Raw genomic sequence first — 18,026 nt, forward strand, 5'->3', positions numbered from 1 at the left:
AGGTGACTTCCTTGGGGGCTGCTGTGACTTAGGACAGCTTCCCCACAGCTGTGAAATACCAAACTCTCTAGCTGCTTCTACCATTCCTGTTTCCTCTGCCCATGTACTGGGGCAGTTCGCCAAGGGGCTGGCCCCTTTGTGTACCCCAGCACTCCTTTATAGACCAGCATGGATCCATTATTTGGATCTTACTACATGAATGATGGGGCAAATTCTGCCACCTTTCCTGACATTGAATAGTCCCACACTTTGTGAGCTGCCCCATTGAAATCAACGGGATGAAGGTCTGTCAAATCTGGCCTTATATTAATGCACGGTACTGTTGTAATCAAAAGAGCCTTGTAGAACTATGTCACCGTGTTGGGGTTTTGGGGGGGATTTGGGGTTTTGGGGAGGAAGTGGGGGTTGCTATAATGTAACTAGTAGTTACATTGCTTTATGTTGTCCTGTGGTAAATATCTCCAGCTCTCTTAGAAAAGCAGATTCATTGACTGTAAGACAAAGCCTAAGCAGCCAGCGCATGTCACTTCTGTGGGGCTGTCTGTTTTCTGGGAGAGCTGCACTCCAGTTCACACTTCATTCTCCAACCCTGCTCTTGCTTTCCCAGGGTGCTGGTCGAAGCTGCTATCGTAGCAAGGGACACTGTTGTGTGCTGCTTTGAGAACAAAAACAAGGAATGGTGCCTTGCTGTCTGGAGGAGCTGGGGTGCCCGAGAGTTTGACATTTTCTACCAGTCTTATGAAGAGCTGGGAAGGCTTGAAACCTGCATGCGAAAAAGAAGGTAGTGCTTGTCGAATTTAAAATCCAGCATCCAGGAAGGACGGACTACAGGGAACAGAAACTGACGCCCGTCAGCATTCCAGCTTGGACACTTTTGTATCCTTAGAGAAGGGTTTGGGTTCTGGGTTTTTTTTCACATTTGCTGCTAAGGTACTCTGCAGGGCTCTTGCAGTAGCTATCTCCCCTGCAGTGCATCTGCCAGAGACACAGAAGACTGAACTAGATACCTTTCTGTTTGTTTCCTCCTTTCTTTTCAGCAGGGGATAGAGATGTATTAAGTCCAGAAAGCGGGTGATCTTTCAACAATACTGCTCTAATGTGTATCATCCTCCCTAACCCTCTACCCATTTCCATTCACTTCTCTGTTTTCAGCCTCCTTTCTTTCCCTGTAAATTCCCCCACAACCCCCGCACATCTGGGCAACTGCTGCTTAGGTCCTCATCCAAAAGAGCTTTATTAACTACATAGATTCGCATCTCTCTCCCTCAGAGACTGAGCTTTTACACAATAGTCCTATCACCTGCTGCCCCAATTGGCAATAATCCATCAGTGGCCAATGTATTTCCGATCTGTAAAGGATAGTTACTGTGAAAGACCCAAAGATGATGATCTGCACAATCTCAGTACATTAATGAGCTATTCAATTGCACTGTTGCAAAGTAAATTGTACATAGAGTCCAATGCAAAGCAAAACATGTCAGCATTTCAGATGCTTTACAAGTTGAAGAGAGTAATTTAATCAGCAGAACTTGGAAATGGTCCTTGTCCCTCTGTTACTTTTCTCTGTAAATATATTTGGAAGTAAGCTCAGTTTACTGGTATATACAAGTGTCTGTTATTTTTTAGAGTTGCTTATATAGTTTATTTTTCACACCACTATGGTCACACTGGACCCCAGAAAGCATTGTACCCAGTGTACACACAATCACATTATCATAGCATGTATAGAAGAGTGTAAAAAGTGAATCAACTCCTGATGCATGAATGTGTACTGTGTATTGAACTGTTTTTGTACTGAGAAACTTATACTAAGTTTGAACATATATGTAAGTCTGCTTGATGTAGAATTAGCAGGTTAAATGTCAGATTTACGCCTTTACTGCAGGCTGTTAAAATAACCATCAGAAGCAGAGTGTATCTCAAAATAAGCAGACTCCTCCAAGAATTACATTGCGTCAGTGTCACCATTTATTGGCAGCTGGTGACTGCATCAGCCACTGGGTGGTTGTACAGCTCCATGACCAGTTCAAGAGTTGTTGCATCTGATTAAAATACAGGCTTTCTCTCTCCCCCACTAGATATCTGAATGGCGGGGAGAGGACAGGGGTCCCGCCCGCTTGGCCTCTCCAGCATTGCTAACAAGAGTATCACATAACTGAGATATTTTAGATCACACCAGGGTTACAGATACAATCTGCCTGGCTACCAGTTAGGAATGGTGCAAAGGACTCTGGGTTTTAAAAAAAACTACATTTGGGAAGGCCCAAAAGCAGCCCCATCAGTGTGAAAGACATGATCACATCTGCTGTGCTACTGTATGGCACAAGCACTTTGAGGAGAAGCTGGACTCCAGCTTAAAGCTGTTCCAACTGCAGAGTGAGACTTGGCTCCATTGAGTTGTGCAGCTTGGATGGTCCTTCCTGGAGCCCCCTCCGTCTGTCTCACGGTGATGAGCAGGGGTTACTTGATACAACTGGAGTAAAGGAGAGCACGGCAAACAGAGAGTGAAAAGCTAAGGTGGCAACTCCCCAGCTGGTGTAAAGCAGAGTAACTCCACTGCAGTCAATGGCGCGACCTCAGCTGAGGCGTAGCCCCTGAAATAGCTACATTTGTAGCAAGCGATCTCATCAGGCTGGAAATGTGTCTGCGCCATCCAATCCCAGTCCAAACAGTAGCACCAGAGTGTGCTCAGCTAGACAGGCTGCGTAGACCCAGAAATCATCTGGGGAGGCCCCATATTTATCATAGCAGAGATGACTCAGCCCCTGCATGGAGGCTGTGTTCAGGATGCCCTGCCAGCCTCCACCATGGCAGTGCCTCCCGGGGGTGGGGTCTGAGAAACACAGCCAGGGCTTCCACAGTGAGCTGTACACTAACATTAAGCCCATTTGTACCATGCCCCGGGCCTCTTCCATTAGATGGCAATAATAACAGCTAGTTGTTATGTAGCCCTTCCCATCTGTACACTTACAAAGGAGGGCAGTAGCATTATCCCCATTTTACAGATGAGGCACATGAGACCCAGACGGGCTAAGTGACTTGCCAGAGGTCACCCAGCAGGTCAGCAGCAGAGCCAGGACTAGAACCCAGGTCTCCTGAGTCCCAGGCTGGTATTCAAGGGAGACGCATTCAGTAGGTAAGAGCCTGAATAGTTGTAAAGAGCTCTGTAAGTGCTTATTTATTATTATTTTATTAGCAGTTCTTAAACCATACAGAGGCCAAAAATGAGCTCAAACTTGCCAAAAGCTGGTGTGTACCAAAGCAGCATTGCCTTGTACATTTCTGTGAGAGAAAATAATAACTCAGATGATCAAAGCAAGCAGGAAACACCAGCAATCTGGACACATATTGGAGGATAGGAGAGAGCCGCGATGGCTGGAACGTAAGCATCTGTCCGTGCACGCCTCCCATTCCTTCAGCAGTGGGAATGTCACACCGTGGTGGCTTCTTTCTCAGGCAGTAACTCTTGGGCATGTATTCAGGCTGCACATACTACTGTTTCCCCTGGCCTGTGTTTGGCTTGATCCAACACCCATCTGAAATCAATTGGCATTTTTCCATTGACTTCAGCGGGCACTGGATCAGGCCCCGGTAGAATGAAAGAGCCTATGCTTTTAGCAGTGCGGCATAGTATAATTAGTAGTTATTACGTACCACCTGTGTGCACTGTCCTGCCTCCTCCTCTCCCAAAAACTCTTACCATCTCCAAAAGTCAGACAACAATAGAGCAAGGGCCACCCCGGGAATGACTAAGGGAGGGGGTTATACTGGCTACTGTTCTAGTGTTACTGTTATTGACTCATTTCTTGTGGCCAGCTCAGAGCATGTGGCACTTAGCAGGGACGTGAAAGAAGTGAAGAGGTCGCCACCCAGCCAAGACCACTCTGGGCACTGGGGGAAGGTTCTGAAGCCAGCAGGTATAGACTGGAGCCCTTGACCTATTTCCATACTGTTGACCCTCCACGGTCTGGGTAAAGCAGCCTGTCATTTGGGGCAGGGAGAACATCTCCTACCAATTGTAGAACCTGCTTGGTTTAGAACACAGCACTTTGCGGGTCTGGGCCGATTAGCAGAGGGGGTGGGTGAGGTTCTGTGGCCTGCAATGTGCAGGAGGTTGATTAGATGATCACAATGGTCCCTTCTGGCCTTACCGGCTATGAGACTTGCATTCCATTGGCTCAGACATGAAAACCAGTTCTGGGGGCTGTGTAGCTGGGGATGCTTACATTTTCTTCTCTGGTTTTCCTTGGAGCAGGACAAGCCCTGACTGGTTATTAGCACAGGCCTCTCTTCAGTTAGCAAGCTACAGGCTGATGTAGTAACATTCCAAAGGAAAAAACATGAGCTAGAGGATTAAAAAACAATTTTCTTAAGACTCCCCCAAACTCTCCAACTCCCATCCCTCCCCCCAATACAACCCAGCCACAATCAGAACAGAATTAATAATCCGCACCGTGAAGCCTCTTTCTCCACTGGGCTTGATGAAGGGCACAGAGGTGATCATGTCATGCACCCACTCAAAGTATGTTGAAAAGCATAATGTGTTTAAGACAAAAGGATATTGTGGAGCAGGAGTGCAGGGGAAACAACAGGGCCAAGGTCTGGTTAATAGTGTCATGGACGCAGGTGTCATTCAAGATGACTGTCAGCATCAGGATCTGGCCCAAAGATTGCACTGTCAAAATCAGTCACTGGTCAAACAGCAGCTAGAGGGTTAGAGCCTTTGGGGTGGGCATCTCCCCGGTTAAGCATTCCAGTCTCAGGGAAAGGGAATTCAGAAAATTTGTAAGTACTGCCCCAGAGGAAAGGCACTTGGACAGTGTAGTTTGATATCTGTTACAACATATTTTTTTTAAACAGAAAGTGAATTACTTCCTCTGTTGACCAACAGGAGGAAGCCCACAGCTCAGCCTTGTTTTGTAGGTTGTACGAAGTTGAGGCCAGTAGGTGCACATTTTCTCAAGCCCCGCCCCTGTGGCAGGAATGTATAGAAGGGTTGCAGATGCCTCAAGCCAAAAAGCTGCACTCAAATTAGATTAATCCATCACAGACTCTAAAACCCAGAGTATTTTTAATTCTGTCAATTACCAAGAAAGCCTAAATAAGGAAATACACAGGAAACATTTTCCAGATGAATGAATGTCCTGTCAGACCACTCAGCACAAGAATAGGCTACAGCAATGTTGCTGTTTTAAAAGGCCAGTCAGTCACTACAAGAAAAAATGTGAATCAAGGAAAAGTTAAGAGACACATCTGTAGGGCTCGAGACCTAACTATCCTTCAGATATGACCGCGTCTTCAAGGAATACAGGGTCATGATGGCAGCGTTGATGCTACTAAAAAATGTGTGGGGATGTCTGTGTTTGCATACACTGCCATGGAAAATCCTGCCTGTTTCACCTCTCCCCAAGTTTATTGACACTATTGCCTATTCATGGAAGAATTATATCCCTGCATAGTCCTGAATACACCACATTCAAGTTTAATCAAATCAAAATAGACACAGGCTACCATTTGAACACAGCTGTTTGATAAGTGTCTTAACCTCTCCTCAACTTACCTGATGGACACATTACTAGCCTGGCTTGTATCAATAGCTATTTCAGTGGTAAAGAAAAGTGTAACAGCTCCCCTGTTTCAGCCTTGCAAAGGCCTTAGCAAATTGACCGCTTAGTTCCATGTCCAGTGCGGCTCACAGAAAGACTGAGCACTTAGCTAGATGCAGCCAAGGGGACACAACTTGTTCCTGTAGCTGAAATCTGTTCCCTAGTATGTAGTTTGACATGCACAAAGCGGAGCTGGATTTTTAAGTGCTTAACATTTAATCAGATGTCTTTTATCTAACATTAAAAAAAAAAACCATCTGCTTCTAGACGTATTCCTCTGTTTAAAGCAGGGATCGGCAACCTTAGGCATGCAGCCCTTCAGGGAAAGCCCCTGGCGGGCCGGGCCAGTTTGTTTACCTGCCTTGTCTGCAGATTCCGCAGATCACAGCTCCTGTTGGCTGCAGTTCACTGTCCCAGGCCTCTGGGGGCTGTGGGAAGGGTGGCCACCACATCCCTCAGCCTGCGCTGCTTCCCGCAGCCCCCATTGGCCTGGGACGGTGAACTGCGGCCAGGGGGAGCCCCAATCGGCCGAACCTACAGAAGCGTCAGGTAAACAAACTGGCCCAGCCTGCCAGGGGCTTTCCCTGACAGGCTGCATGCCAAAGGTTGTCGATCCCTGCTTTAAAGCATAAGACTGGACCATCTTTTAAGGAGTGTAGCAAGGACATTATTTTGCTAGGCAATGGCTGCACTGAATCCCATCACGGCCCAAGCAGAAGTTTTTTATTAGCTCGTCAGGGCCCTGATCCTTAGAGTCTTGACTAAGGAAGGCCTGCATGGTTATTAGCTACTAGGCTTGGGGCTCCCATGAGGAGAAAAATGGGTCGGAAATCCTCTGTTCTTTAATCCACAATTTTAGTTACCTTTCATGTGACCACTTTGTGGCGCTCATTAATAAAGAAAGAGCAAAGCTCTAGGACAGAGGTTCTCAACCTGTGGTCTGTGGGCCACCAGTGGGCCGCAAGCGCCATTCAGATGGTCTCTGGACAGTTCTTGCTAAAGAACATGCCTTGGCGGCCGCACACAAGCAAATGAAGGGCCATCCCCCTAATTAGTGGAGCGATGCAGGTGTGGGGGTGCCTGGAGAAGATGCACATGTAAGGTGAGGTGATGGCCTGGGGTGGGGAGGGATAGGTGGGAGGGGACAGTGGGGTGAGAAGGGGGGTGGTGGAAGAAATTTGGGATGCACAGGGCTACAGCAGCCAGAGAAAGAGGTGCCTTTCCTCAGCTCCAGAGTTATGGCTGCTGGGGAGAGACCCCCCCACTTCCTCCTCCTTTCCAGCTCCAGCTCGGGGGCTGCTGCAGTGGGGGGGGGGGGAAGAGAGAGAGAGAGACACAACCCGCTCCCCCTCTTCGCAGCCCCAGCTTGGGGGCTGCCATAGCAGGGGGAAGCGGGCACATGCATCACACTAGAAATGTAAGACTGTTGCTATTAAACTATGACTTGGGTACTTTTATTTGTAGAACAAAAAAGGTTAATTATTATTCATTTCTTTATACATAGCGCTTTTATCCAAAGTGTTTTACAACAGTTAGCTAACAGTACAGACAACATTTGGAAAGATCATTAAGTGGTTTGCCAAGACCCTCAGCAATTTTCAAGTGGTCCGTGGGGTGGGGGGAGGGAGTTTGAGACCCAGTGCTCTAGAATAGCCAAAGGTGGTTAAGAAAATATTGCAGAAAGACAAGGTAGGTGGAAATGCAAGCGAACGGAACAGGGGAGGCAGCTCAAAGCCCCAGTTCTTTGCCATTCATGGCCAACAGGCACAGACGTTAAAGAACGAGACGCTAATGAAGGGCAAGTGCAATTATAACTTAATGACAGGGTCAGCTCCAGGGTTTTTGCCAGCCCAAAAAAAAAAAAAAAAAAAAAAAGCAGCCGCGATCGCGATCTGCAGCTCTACTGCCGCCGCTTCAGTCTTTGGCAGCTGGTCCTTTGCTCCGAAAGAGCGTGAGGGCCCCGCCACCAAATTGCTGCTGAAGACCCGGACTTGCTGCCCCTCACCATTGGCCGCCCCAAGCAGCTGCTTGCTGGGCTGGTGCCTGGAGCCGGCCCTGCTTAATGAACCCACCACAACTAGCGAGAGAGCATCTCTTCAATAATGGAGCCGTGGATCTGCCCTCACCCTGTGCTGGCTGCATGTAGGGTTGATATCGCTCCGTGGCTTTTCTCATTAGCTCCCAGGGAGCTGGTCTGATTTACTTGTCTAACAAATTCTAGGCCCGGGTTCTCCCCCGACTCAGGTTGCTTTGCTCTGTGCTCGCTGCACATGTGCCCTTACAACTGGTAACCAACAGCTCTTCATCACACAGAGCCATAAGAACAGTTTGTACCCGGCCCCCCGACACAGGGAGCATGACCAAGGAACGGCCACAGTTTCCCTGCACCCCATTAATCTCCAGTCCTTGGCAAGCCCCCCCCGTACACTGGCACTGTCCTCAGGCTACTGTTGTGTCAGGGGATCGGCCTGGTGGCCAGCTGGCTGAGGATGAGGGGAACAGAGCGGTGACACCAGCAGCGTGACACTAATTTACAGCAGCTGAGGATCTGGTCAAACTGTCTATACTGATTCTCTTCCTGCAGTAAGAGCTGGGGCCTGCATTTCTACTGGGAGTGAAGCAGCTGCTTTGATTGTTAACTAAGGGCTTGTCGTCACTTGAAAGTCAATTTAGCTGAAGATAGGGGGTGAGTTTCAAGGGCAAGAGTTGTGCCTGAATCACTCCGACTATAGGCAAGCCCTCCGTCTGTTTCTGGCTGCCGGCATTGGGGGTCGCTGACCGGCAAAGGTGGTGGGTTTTGTTAATCATGAATGAGTTTACATCTCTTGCTATTTCAGCTTTGGCCCTGTTACCAGCAAGAGAGAGAGACAATGTCTGCTAACTCGGGGTATGGCTACAGTATGCAGACTCTCCCGGTATAGTTACGCTACCGTAGCTATGCTGCCATTACCCAGTACTTTAGATGCGGCCTATGCTGATACACGGGGTTTCGTCATCAGTGTGTGGCAACACCAGGTGGAAGCATTCGTCCATTGCTATAGCTGTGTCTACACACTTACATGGCCAGAGCTATCACGCTCAGAGGTGTGTGTTTCACACCCCTGCTGACATAGCTACATTTTGACCTAACTTTTAAGTGTAGACCAGGCCTTGGTTTTGAATGAGGTTTGGGTGTTTTCCCCCATCTGGGCACGAGAGGGCGCTCGAGCTTCGAGGAGACAGAGACAATAGGGGGTTCGATTTTGTTCCAGACTAAATACAAAGGAAACCCCATTCAGACCTGTGCTGTAGCTCCCTGCCCCTGCAGTGTGTTGAGGAAGGTACTGAGCCATGCACAAGGAGAGAGCTGCTTCCCTGTTGCTCGTTCCTCAGTGTCTGGACAGCACATTGATTTGTGCAAGTCAATTTTTCCCTAATGCTCCCGCAGCTCCTGCACAGCCCTGCCTGCCTCTTCTTAAGGCGCTCATTGTTTTTTACCATACCTAGCTAATCCTTGGCCCCACCACTTTCAGCTTGGCAGCTGGTTTCTTGCAGGCTGGTTACAGTCTGAAGTCTAACAAGGCTGAACGGGGTTAGGCGTCTGGCCCTCTTTGCACAGGCCTGAGCCGATTCTATCCACACGCCCCCTATTCGCCACCTCATCAGCTGAACCACAGAACACTGGAGGAGCATTTCCTCCCCAAAGAGAAACGGGGGTGAAATTCACCCCTCCACAGAGGAGTTGCCCAATGCTTATGCCCCATGTACGCTCTTGTTCGAGGACTTAGAGCAGTGCAGGGTGAGATCTTCGCACAGGGGTGAATGTCACTGTAAAAGAAGAGTGTGCAAATGAGCTAGTAAGAGCTTTCAGAGCAGCTGCAGAGCGTGTTCAGGGACTCCTGTCAGCTAAGGATCTTTGTGCTTAGTGAGGGTTTTTTTGTTAATTTTTTTTTAAGGGCACAAACTTGCCCGGACACTCTGCGCTCAGTAATCTGATCTGTACAGTCTTAGCAATTAAGCCGCAGTTGGTGAGAGCTGCAGAAGTCATCATTTATCGATCACTGGCAACTGCCAGGAAGCCCTGGGTATGGCCAGCACCTGAGTGAAAAATAAAAGCACAATTGCCGTTCACCACCAAGCGCCTACCCTGGCATACGGCACTGCCTCAGTTCTGTGGCCATATTAATACAAACGCTCTCTGCCCAGCACACATCAAAGACGTGACACACCAGCCACAAAGCCAAGAAAATCCACAGCTCCAGTTACTTCAGTGGCCTAGTGCCAGCTGAGACGTGGCAGGCGCCCTTTTAATAATTCGTCTCAGCTCGACTCCTCGCTCTGTGGTTTAAGCCCCTTCCTTGCAGGGCCGATGACCTCAGCTCCTGCCCCCTGACCTGTGCTTCTTCAAATGACCAGCATTGCAAAGGCAGTAACTAAAAACTGCATACACAAAACCAATTAAACAATACAATTGTCACAATGTGGCAGCAGCTAAAGCAAGACCCCTTGGGTGAATGGGACCAGGATTTCATGCCTGGTCCGCAGGAGTATGTCCTCTTCATGCCCCAGCTGCTGGCGCTTTCTGGCTACCTATGTGCCCCTCTTCCCCCCATGGCTCCTCTTGCTTGTGCTCAGCTGTTTTGACCCTGAGCGACTGTTCTGGCCCCAGGAGTAGGGTGATCAGATGTCCCAATTTTATAGGGACAGTCTCGATTTTTGGATCTTTTTCTTATATAGTTTTCTATTACCCCCGCCCACCACCATTCCACTTTTTCACACTTGCTGGCTGGTCACCCTAATCAGGAGATGGCTGGAGAGCAGCATCATTCTGGCAGTGCCCATGCCCCTGACAAGCGTCTCAAGAAAGGCGGTTTGGCACAGAGCTGGCTACGTGGGCCCTTCGCCACACAGGAGTGCTGACTAGGAGATCTGTGTGGGTGCATGGAGCTGGTACCGGTTGGGATCTGTGGTGGCAGTTGGTGCTCTGGAGGCAGTGGGGCACCACGGGGGGGCCCTGGCAGGCAGAATACCCAGATAAGTGCCCCTTCATTTGCTGGTACACCCCCTCAGCACGACAGCCTCCCTTTGCAGCCTGCTCGACGGGCTGGTGTGACGCGGGGTGGCAGGCCCAATGGCAGGGCTGCAGCTGTTACGGAGCTTGGGGGTAAGCGGCAGCTCCTGCCTAAGGCCAAGCCAGTCGCAGGCTGGCAGTTTCGCTGGTTCCCCTTACTCTGCCGCATTGCAAGCTACAGCAAGCTGTGGTCACCCACGTTAGCAAACACACATTAAACTCGCCACACACTCCAGCCAACGCGGCTTTAACCTGTGCTCAGATTCAGCTCCAGAAGCCCAGCTTGGCCTTGATGCAAGCTGTTGGCTTTTCACTCAAGGTAACAAATCCTAGAAGGGCGCCTGGGATTTCAGCCTGGGCTAAGTCATGTTCAAAGCCTTTTTGCTGCGGCATCACGGTGAGCTGAACCTAGTTAGGAACACCCCCGTTCTGCAGTGTAGACGCAACTTCACTCAGTGGGCCTAGCTGTGTAGGTGCTATGCAGTGACCATGCTGCAGGAACAGGCTGAGCCAGCCAGCGCGGCTGTTGGGCTGTAAAGCATCGTCCCCACTTAGAGAACTAATAAATTGGCCATGGGATCAGCTAGCCTTTCACAGAGCCAATCATTTCAGCCTAATCAGTTTGCAACTGTCCCTCCAGGAGGGTTTGCTTAGTGCAGAGGGCCCCAAACTGGAGGATGTGCTCCCAGGGGTGGGGAGAGGGGGAGGGTTGCAGTGGGGCATGGGCCAGCCCCAATGTGAACCTGGCTGCTGGGACCAGGGGTGCTGGGCATGGGTGGCAGGTATAGCAGGCTGAGCCTCCCCTGACCCGGGTTGTGGCCCCGCCCCTGTTTCACCATGAGGCCCCGCCTTCCCTGCCCCTGTACCTGAAGTGGAGTTGGGGGGACTCAGCTCCAGCCAGCGGCTCTGAGCACCCTGAGCGGGGAGGGGCTTCAGGCAGAAGTGGGGAGTTCACCCACCAGCCATGCTATGGTGCTGCAGCACCCCCTGGCTTGATGTGGTTTCCATTATGTACAGGGTTTCTAGTGTGGTTCAATGGCTCTCAGCAGCCCCATTATAAACATTGTTCCAGCCCTCCTGCATCGGGCAGGGGACACCCAGCCTGGCTCCACTTTCAGCTCTGCATCACCCTGCCCCAGTCTCGCCCTCTGACCGCAGCCCAGCCCCAGCGCCACACCTGCCCTGCGTCCTGGCCCTGCCCCTGGCCGCGGCTCCAGCTCCCAGCCCCACCTCCAGCTGTGGCCCCAGCCTCTGCCCCCCTCCCCCATGGATCTGCGGCCCCACTCCCGGCCCCGGCTCTTGGGGGGGCAGGGCAAGGACAGAGTAAGTGGGGGGGGGCACGACCCTGAAAAGTTTGGGGACCACTGGCTGAGTGTCTTTTCTTTTTAAACACAAGCATACGTTGTGCAGGATGGGACAGATGGCTGTCCCTGGATTACGAATCAGAGAGGCTACCTCTGTCCTTCAAAAAGAGACTCGCCGACACCTACAAATTGAAGGCCTTGTGTGCCTGGCCTGGCCTGCCTGCTGGGAGCAGCCCAATTTCATGACATAATCTGAGGGCCCAAGGCTGCAAGGCCCAACTCCTGCGAGCAGCTCTTACGCCCATGCGTGGTCCCAGAGAATGAGGGGGGCAGGAACCACCCAGCACCTGGGAGCAAGAGGCTGTTAGCCGTAGTCCAAGCTGTCGCGGCCCAGGCCTGCCAAGCACACACATTCACTTCGCTCAGTGCCACTGACAGCGACCCCTATTTTAAAGGGGAGAGGTCGAGTTTCCATGCAAGGCCCCAAGCGCTAATAACCCTTTTCAGACACTGCCCGCCCATGCTGGGGCCAGCCTGCTGACAAATTGGGACTGCTAATAGAGAGAGGTGCCTAAATTAGAGGGGATCAGTGCTAGAAATGAACAGATGGGGCCTTAAACACGGTGTTAGCAGCAGGGAAGCAGAAGCACAGAAGGGGGAGGGGGAAGAAGAAGCTTCCGGAAAGACGGCACTGAGACTGTTGAGCTGACACTGGCACTCCCAACACCTCATTTATTTACTCTCTGATGCAAAGAGCATGCCAGGCTTCCAGTCAGGCCAAGAAGAAAAGCCGTCCCCCCAGTGAAAGCTGTTGGATCTGCCAATGCAAACCCCCATTGGTCTGTATCCCAAAGCATCAGCTTGCAAAAGGGTTAAGCAAGAGGTTTATTTAATTAATGTATATTTATTCACTGACTTACTCAGCCCCCAGAGCATTTCTTTGGCAGCTGTTTAGCTCGAAGAGGCCTGTTTCTGAGCTGGCTTGCACAGTTTTGTGCTGGGATTAACTTCGTTGGCTTGAGTGGAGTTTCTCTGGATTTACCCCGGGTAACCAAATTCAGAATCTGGCTTTAAATTGTCAAATGTGCCTTTAGCTTCTACTACATCAGCTGCTTCCTTGACTATGGGATGAACAAGTTACAGTGCTTGGTTGAACTAAAGGGCTTAAATGCAGCATATACTTGCAGAATTATTTGCAGATGACAAGGAATAGCAGAAGTATTTAGGTTTCCCCAGTCTGCTGCACCAACTGCATTTCATTCATATTTCTGCATTCTGATTGTTAAAGTCTGTGCTGCCTTTTCCTTTGTCCAGTAATCCAACAATTTAGCGTCATTACTTTGGCTTTCATGCTGATATGCAGGAATACTGCTCCCAGGATTATGCTATGAGAGTCTTATCAGTTGTATCGTAATCCAAACTTTGTCTATTAAGAAAGGAAGAGAAAGAGTAATTTAACTGTATTAAGGGTTTCTCCAATCTGAGCCAGGCAAATTTATCTTCACAGAACATTGTCCCTTATCACCAGTAAAAAGGCCTGCTGTGCACTTAATATTTAGATCGACCTAGCTACGTTGCTCCGGGTGTGAAAAAGTCACACACTGAAGCACCGTAGTTGAACTGACCTAACATGCAATGTAGATGTGGCTAGGTCAGTGGAGGAATTCTGCTGTGGCACAAGTTCCTGCCACTTGGAGAGGTGGATCCACTACAGTGATGGGAAACCTGAGGTGTCTAGACTACGGCGCTACAGCTCCAGTACTGGAGTTGTGCCGTTACAGTGTCAGTAGTATAGACATGCCCTAATATATCCACCGAACGAATCCGCCAAGCAGAGTCTAGCTACACCTCTACCTCGATGTAATACAACCTGATATAACATGAATTTGGATATAACGCAGTAAAGCAGTGCTCTGGGGGGGCGGGGCTGTGCACTCTGGCGAATCAAAGCAAGTTTGATATAATGCGGTTTCACCTATAACACGGTAAGATTTTTTGGCTCCCGAGGACAGCGTTATATCGAGGTAGAGGTGCGCCTGTTTACATCGTCCTTCTCTTCCTACCATGTGAGAGTCTCATACTCATTAATGGAGTTTATCCAAACACCCTGCAGACAGGAAAATATCTTAATTTCACAACTGAGCCCTGGGATAGATGAAGGGACTGGCCTGAAGTCACGCAGCTCTGGTCATGCTGGGATTGGCTCCAGATCTCCTGAGCCCCAGTTCAGTGGCCCATCTCGTCTCTGTTACCGATGTAGGCACTCACTCTGGTTACAACACAGAGCGATACACAGGGCCTTGCCCTCAAAATTCAAACAAGGCCGTTCAGCAGGTTTGGGTTTATCTTCCCGTCTTGGGGAGATTCCCCCCAGCTTGTCTCCCACTCATGCCAATGCCTCGTTCCGTGACGATTCTTTCTCTGTGGCTCTCCTTTGAAGCCACAGGTTTTCCTGCAGCTGCAACTTGGCACTGTCTGCTTCTCACCAGCAATGAAATGTGCAGTTTGGCAGCTGAGCACTTGAATCAGCTCATTAGTTCACTCCCAGGAGTCGCCCACCCCTGATCCTTGCTGTGTCTCTTTCTCTGCGATTCTATCAGTTACAGATGTTTCGACAAGAGCTTTTGGTTACAGAGTTAATAGGCTTGCGCTAGCATCAAGGGGACATAACGAGAACCAAAACGGTTCTGTGAATTTTTTTGGTGACAGCAAGAGGCTTCTTTTGTGCTCCATTCTGGAGGCTGAATACTAACACTGGAATTTGCATGGGAAAGTCATAGCTGGAACAGAATTATGCATGCATATAGGATGTCATTGGGGAACACTGTTGGCTCTGTGCTAGAGGGTAACAAATGGAAGACCCAGACTTGCACTGTGCTGGGTGAAAGGGCTGCTGCCTTGTCAGAGGTACATTGCATGAGGGGAGATGGGAAATCAAGGTCTCTTCCCTGCTAACAGTGCAGCTCAAAGTGAAAAACCCCTCTGTGTAGTCAGGAAAGTAAGGATTACCCTGGGAACATGGTCAGCACCCTCTTCTCTCAACAGAGGTTCTGACCAGCCAGGCCAAGTCCCCAGCTGGTGCCAATGGATATAGCTACATGGCCAGAAATGGAGCAGTGCCAGGTTACACTAGCAGAGGATCCGACTGGGGCACATGTACAGGGCTTTTCAGCAATCAGGCCCTTGCTGAGGCTGGGTCTATTTGGAAGCTATTCCTACACACCTGAATCATTCGTTCATTATGTGCTATTATTTTCTTTGCAAGAGATTGATTGTACTCGAAAGCCCATTGTTATTTCTCAAAGGCCAACCAGGGTTGGAACTAAAAAATCTTTTCTAGGAAGTCTCCCGCCACATCCCGCATTCATTAAGATAACTGATTTCGCACTAATGCCTGAAACAATGGGATTTCGTTCTAAAGCATGACGCCCTAATGGAAATAAGAACTGCATTCAGGCCAAACATTTGCAGCCTTTACAATTCATCACACAGTAATGACTCCTGCTCCCTGCCTGTCGTCAACTCTGTCTTTAGACACTGCCATTATCCGTTTGTGTTATGGGGATACCAGGCAGAGCCAACTCAGCTCAGAGCCCCGTTGCATGGGGTGATGTCCATAATAAGCAACAGGTTCTGTGCTCAAAGAGCTTATAATCTAAATAGGGGTGGGAGAGGAGACAGAGGGGAAGGGACTTGACCAAGGTCACGCAGCAGGGCAGCGGTCAAGACAAGACCAAAACCCAGATCCCCTGCCTGGAGGGCACCAGGAAAAGTTAAGCACACTTCACCATGTCTCCAGAAAACATGAGCATTTGTAGCACGCAAAGGGTTAATGGCCGATTCCTCTCCCTCTGTGGTTGTCCTTGCTGGGGTACTGACAAATGGAGAAGAATTCTCTCCATGGTGTTTCTAATGTGCCCATTCACCTCAATATCAAAGCAAGGAACAAGCGAGGCTGGAACAAGCATTGCTCTCACTCTGTGGCACTGGGTTCAGCTGTGTAGGAGTTTCTACATTCAGGGTTTTTTTAAGGTTTATTATTTCATTGCTTGGGTGACATTCCTGGGAAAAGACAACTAATGGGAAATGCATGTCCTACACACTTCCATCTGCATGTTGTCACGCTTGGCATTAGCCTGACCTCATCCAGCAAAGCATTCCATACCCAGGCTCCCACAGCTGGGAACACTCTTGTCTCCAGCTGCTGAGCAGCTCCATCTGGGTCTCCCCAGCTTGGTCACACTTGGGAAATGTAGACGTGCAAGAGGGTCACAGAGGGTGAGACCCTCAGGGATGGAGCCAGGTCCCAGTCTGATAAGGGTTTTGTACAGTGGGATTAAGATTTTGAATTCAGTATCAAAGTGAATGGGACCCAGTGGTGTTTGTGAAGCAGAGACACGAGGCGTGTATCTCGATGCTGCATGGACTTTATTTAACCTGAAGCAGGAGGAGTTATAGCAGCCTGTTCAGGAGGAGATGAAATCATGGACCTCAGGGTTGGTCCTCATCTGACAAGAAAGGGCACAGTTCCCAGTCAGTCAGAGGTGAGAAATAGCATTTCTCTCTCTGTGGCCATCTGCATTGCCCATGGGAAGGCAAGTCTCTTAGGCACCACTAGGACACTCTGATCTGATGCCTTCAATCACTGGTGAGCTCAAAACATTTGCAAGATCTTCTGAGTGTTTCCCAATTCCCTACTTATATCACATGGGCTGAGCTTCATCCAGCTGCTGGTTTCCTCCAACTGCTGGGAAGAAAACAGAAGCGGTGTCAGTAGAAGAGATGTACAGTTGGGTGCAATCTGCATATTGGTGGCACATGAGTCTGTGGCCTCTCATTGCCTCTCTGAACAGCCCGAGTCGTTATGGAGGAAGGAAGGAACCAACCGAGCCCTGTGAGCATCCATACAGTAGCTTGCTAGGCAATGGGGAGCAGCTGAACAACCTTCAGGGATCTGTTCTTCGGGCATGAATGAATTCGGCTGAGCACTGCCCTGTTTATTCCTGCAGTCTGCCGCATGTGTCTCCAGCATCTCATCCTAATGGTGTCACAGGCCAGAGAGAGAGACAGGTAGAGGCAGCAATACATTGATTTGCTTCATATCCAAGGCCATCCATCAGCTGTGCTGCAGGCTGGGCTGAGACCAGCCTGCGAGGGAACCAAGCAGCTAGCAGAGGGGACTTGCTGCTGGAGCTTGGATGCCATCACTTCTCCAGTGACCTTGCCAAGAAAAGGGAGGCTGGACAGCAGGCAGCAGTTAGGGAGATTGCTGGCAGCAACAGCTTTTCCAGGACCTGCCAGACTGCTGCACTGTTCAGGCTGCTTGGTAATTTTCTCTCGGGGTGCTCTTCCCCGGAATGCGCCAACTGGGAGTGGCAGGGGATTTCCTCAGAACACTGCCAGAGGGCTCAGTACCACTTCTACCCGTGCCGTGCACTGGCCAATGGGGATGTAGCTGAAGGGGGGCGGGGGGGGACAAGGTGTGGCTGGAACGCAGCTGGGCTCTGGCTATTTCCAGCTGCTGGGATGGGCCCTTTCAGCTCACGATAATCCCATTGCACTGTTGTTAGTTCCTGTCAGAGCTCTGTGAGCCCTCTCCATGGAGAAGGCCACACAAACCATTCAGAGCTTTAATATAATGTGGCCCCTCAAAGACAGTGCCTGTGATTGCAGGATCTGTCACAGCCACGCAGCAAAGACTTTTGTCCTCTCTAGTGTGAAAAATCCCAAGGAACAGGGATTCCTCCGCTGCCCTGGGCCGATCATTCCGCAGGCTACTGCAATGTTGGGGCAATTGCACTGATGTTCACTCTCAATTTTGCGTTGCTTGCTCCTCATCACTCCTAGTAATATCCCCTCATCTGCCATGCCACACGAGTCCCCTCCCTCCCCAGGGTCAAACCCTAAGATGGCTGAGCAGCCGCAGCTCCAGGAACCCTTACCCCAAGCCTGACCCTCCGGCATGGATTCTCTTCCAACAATGGAAGCTGCAGGCTCTCAGGCCTAGAGCCCTAAAGGTGTTGCGGTGCTAACTCCTATTGAAATTGATGGCAGTTTGGCACCTGA

At 50.0% G+C, this 18,026-nt stretch overlaps 1 protein-coding gene across 4 annotated transcripts in view; it reads left to right on the forward strand.

Annotated features, from left to right (window-relative positions):
• LRRK1 (leucine rich repeat kinase 1) overlaps positions 1–1,948 on the forward strand; it is a 113,814-nt gene extending 111,866 nt beyond the window's left edge. For all 4 annotated transcript variants that reach the window (XM_032766053.2, XM_032766054.2, XM_032766052.2 and 1 more), the window contains one exon: positions 608–1,948. In XM_032766053.2, coding sequence (XP_032621944.1) covers positions 608–785 — 178 coding nt within the window. In that variant the 3' untranslated portion in view covers positions 786–1,948. The remainder of the gene's footprint in view (positions 1–607) is intronic.
• The last annotated feature ends 16,078 nt before the right edge of the window (positions 1,949–18,026 follow it).

The sequence above is a fragment of the Chelonoidis abingdonii genome, chromosome 9 (assembly GCF_003597395.2).
Source record: "Chelonoidis abingdonii isolate Lonesome George chromosome 9, CheloAbing_2.0, whole genome shotgun sequence".
Taxonomy (NCBI): domain Eukaryota; kingdom Metazoa; phylum Chordata; order Testudines; family Testudinidae; genus Chelonoidis; species Chelonoidis abingdonii.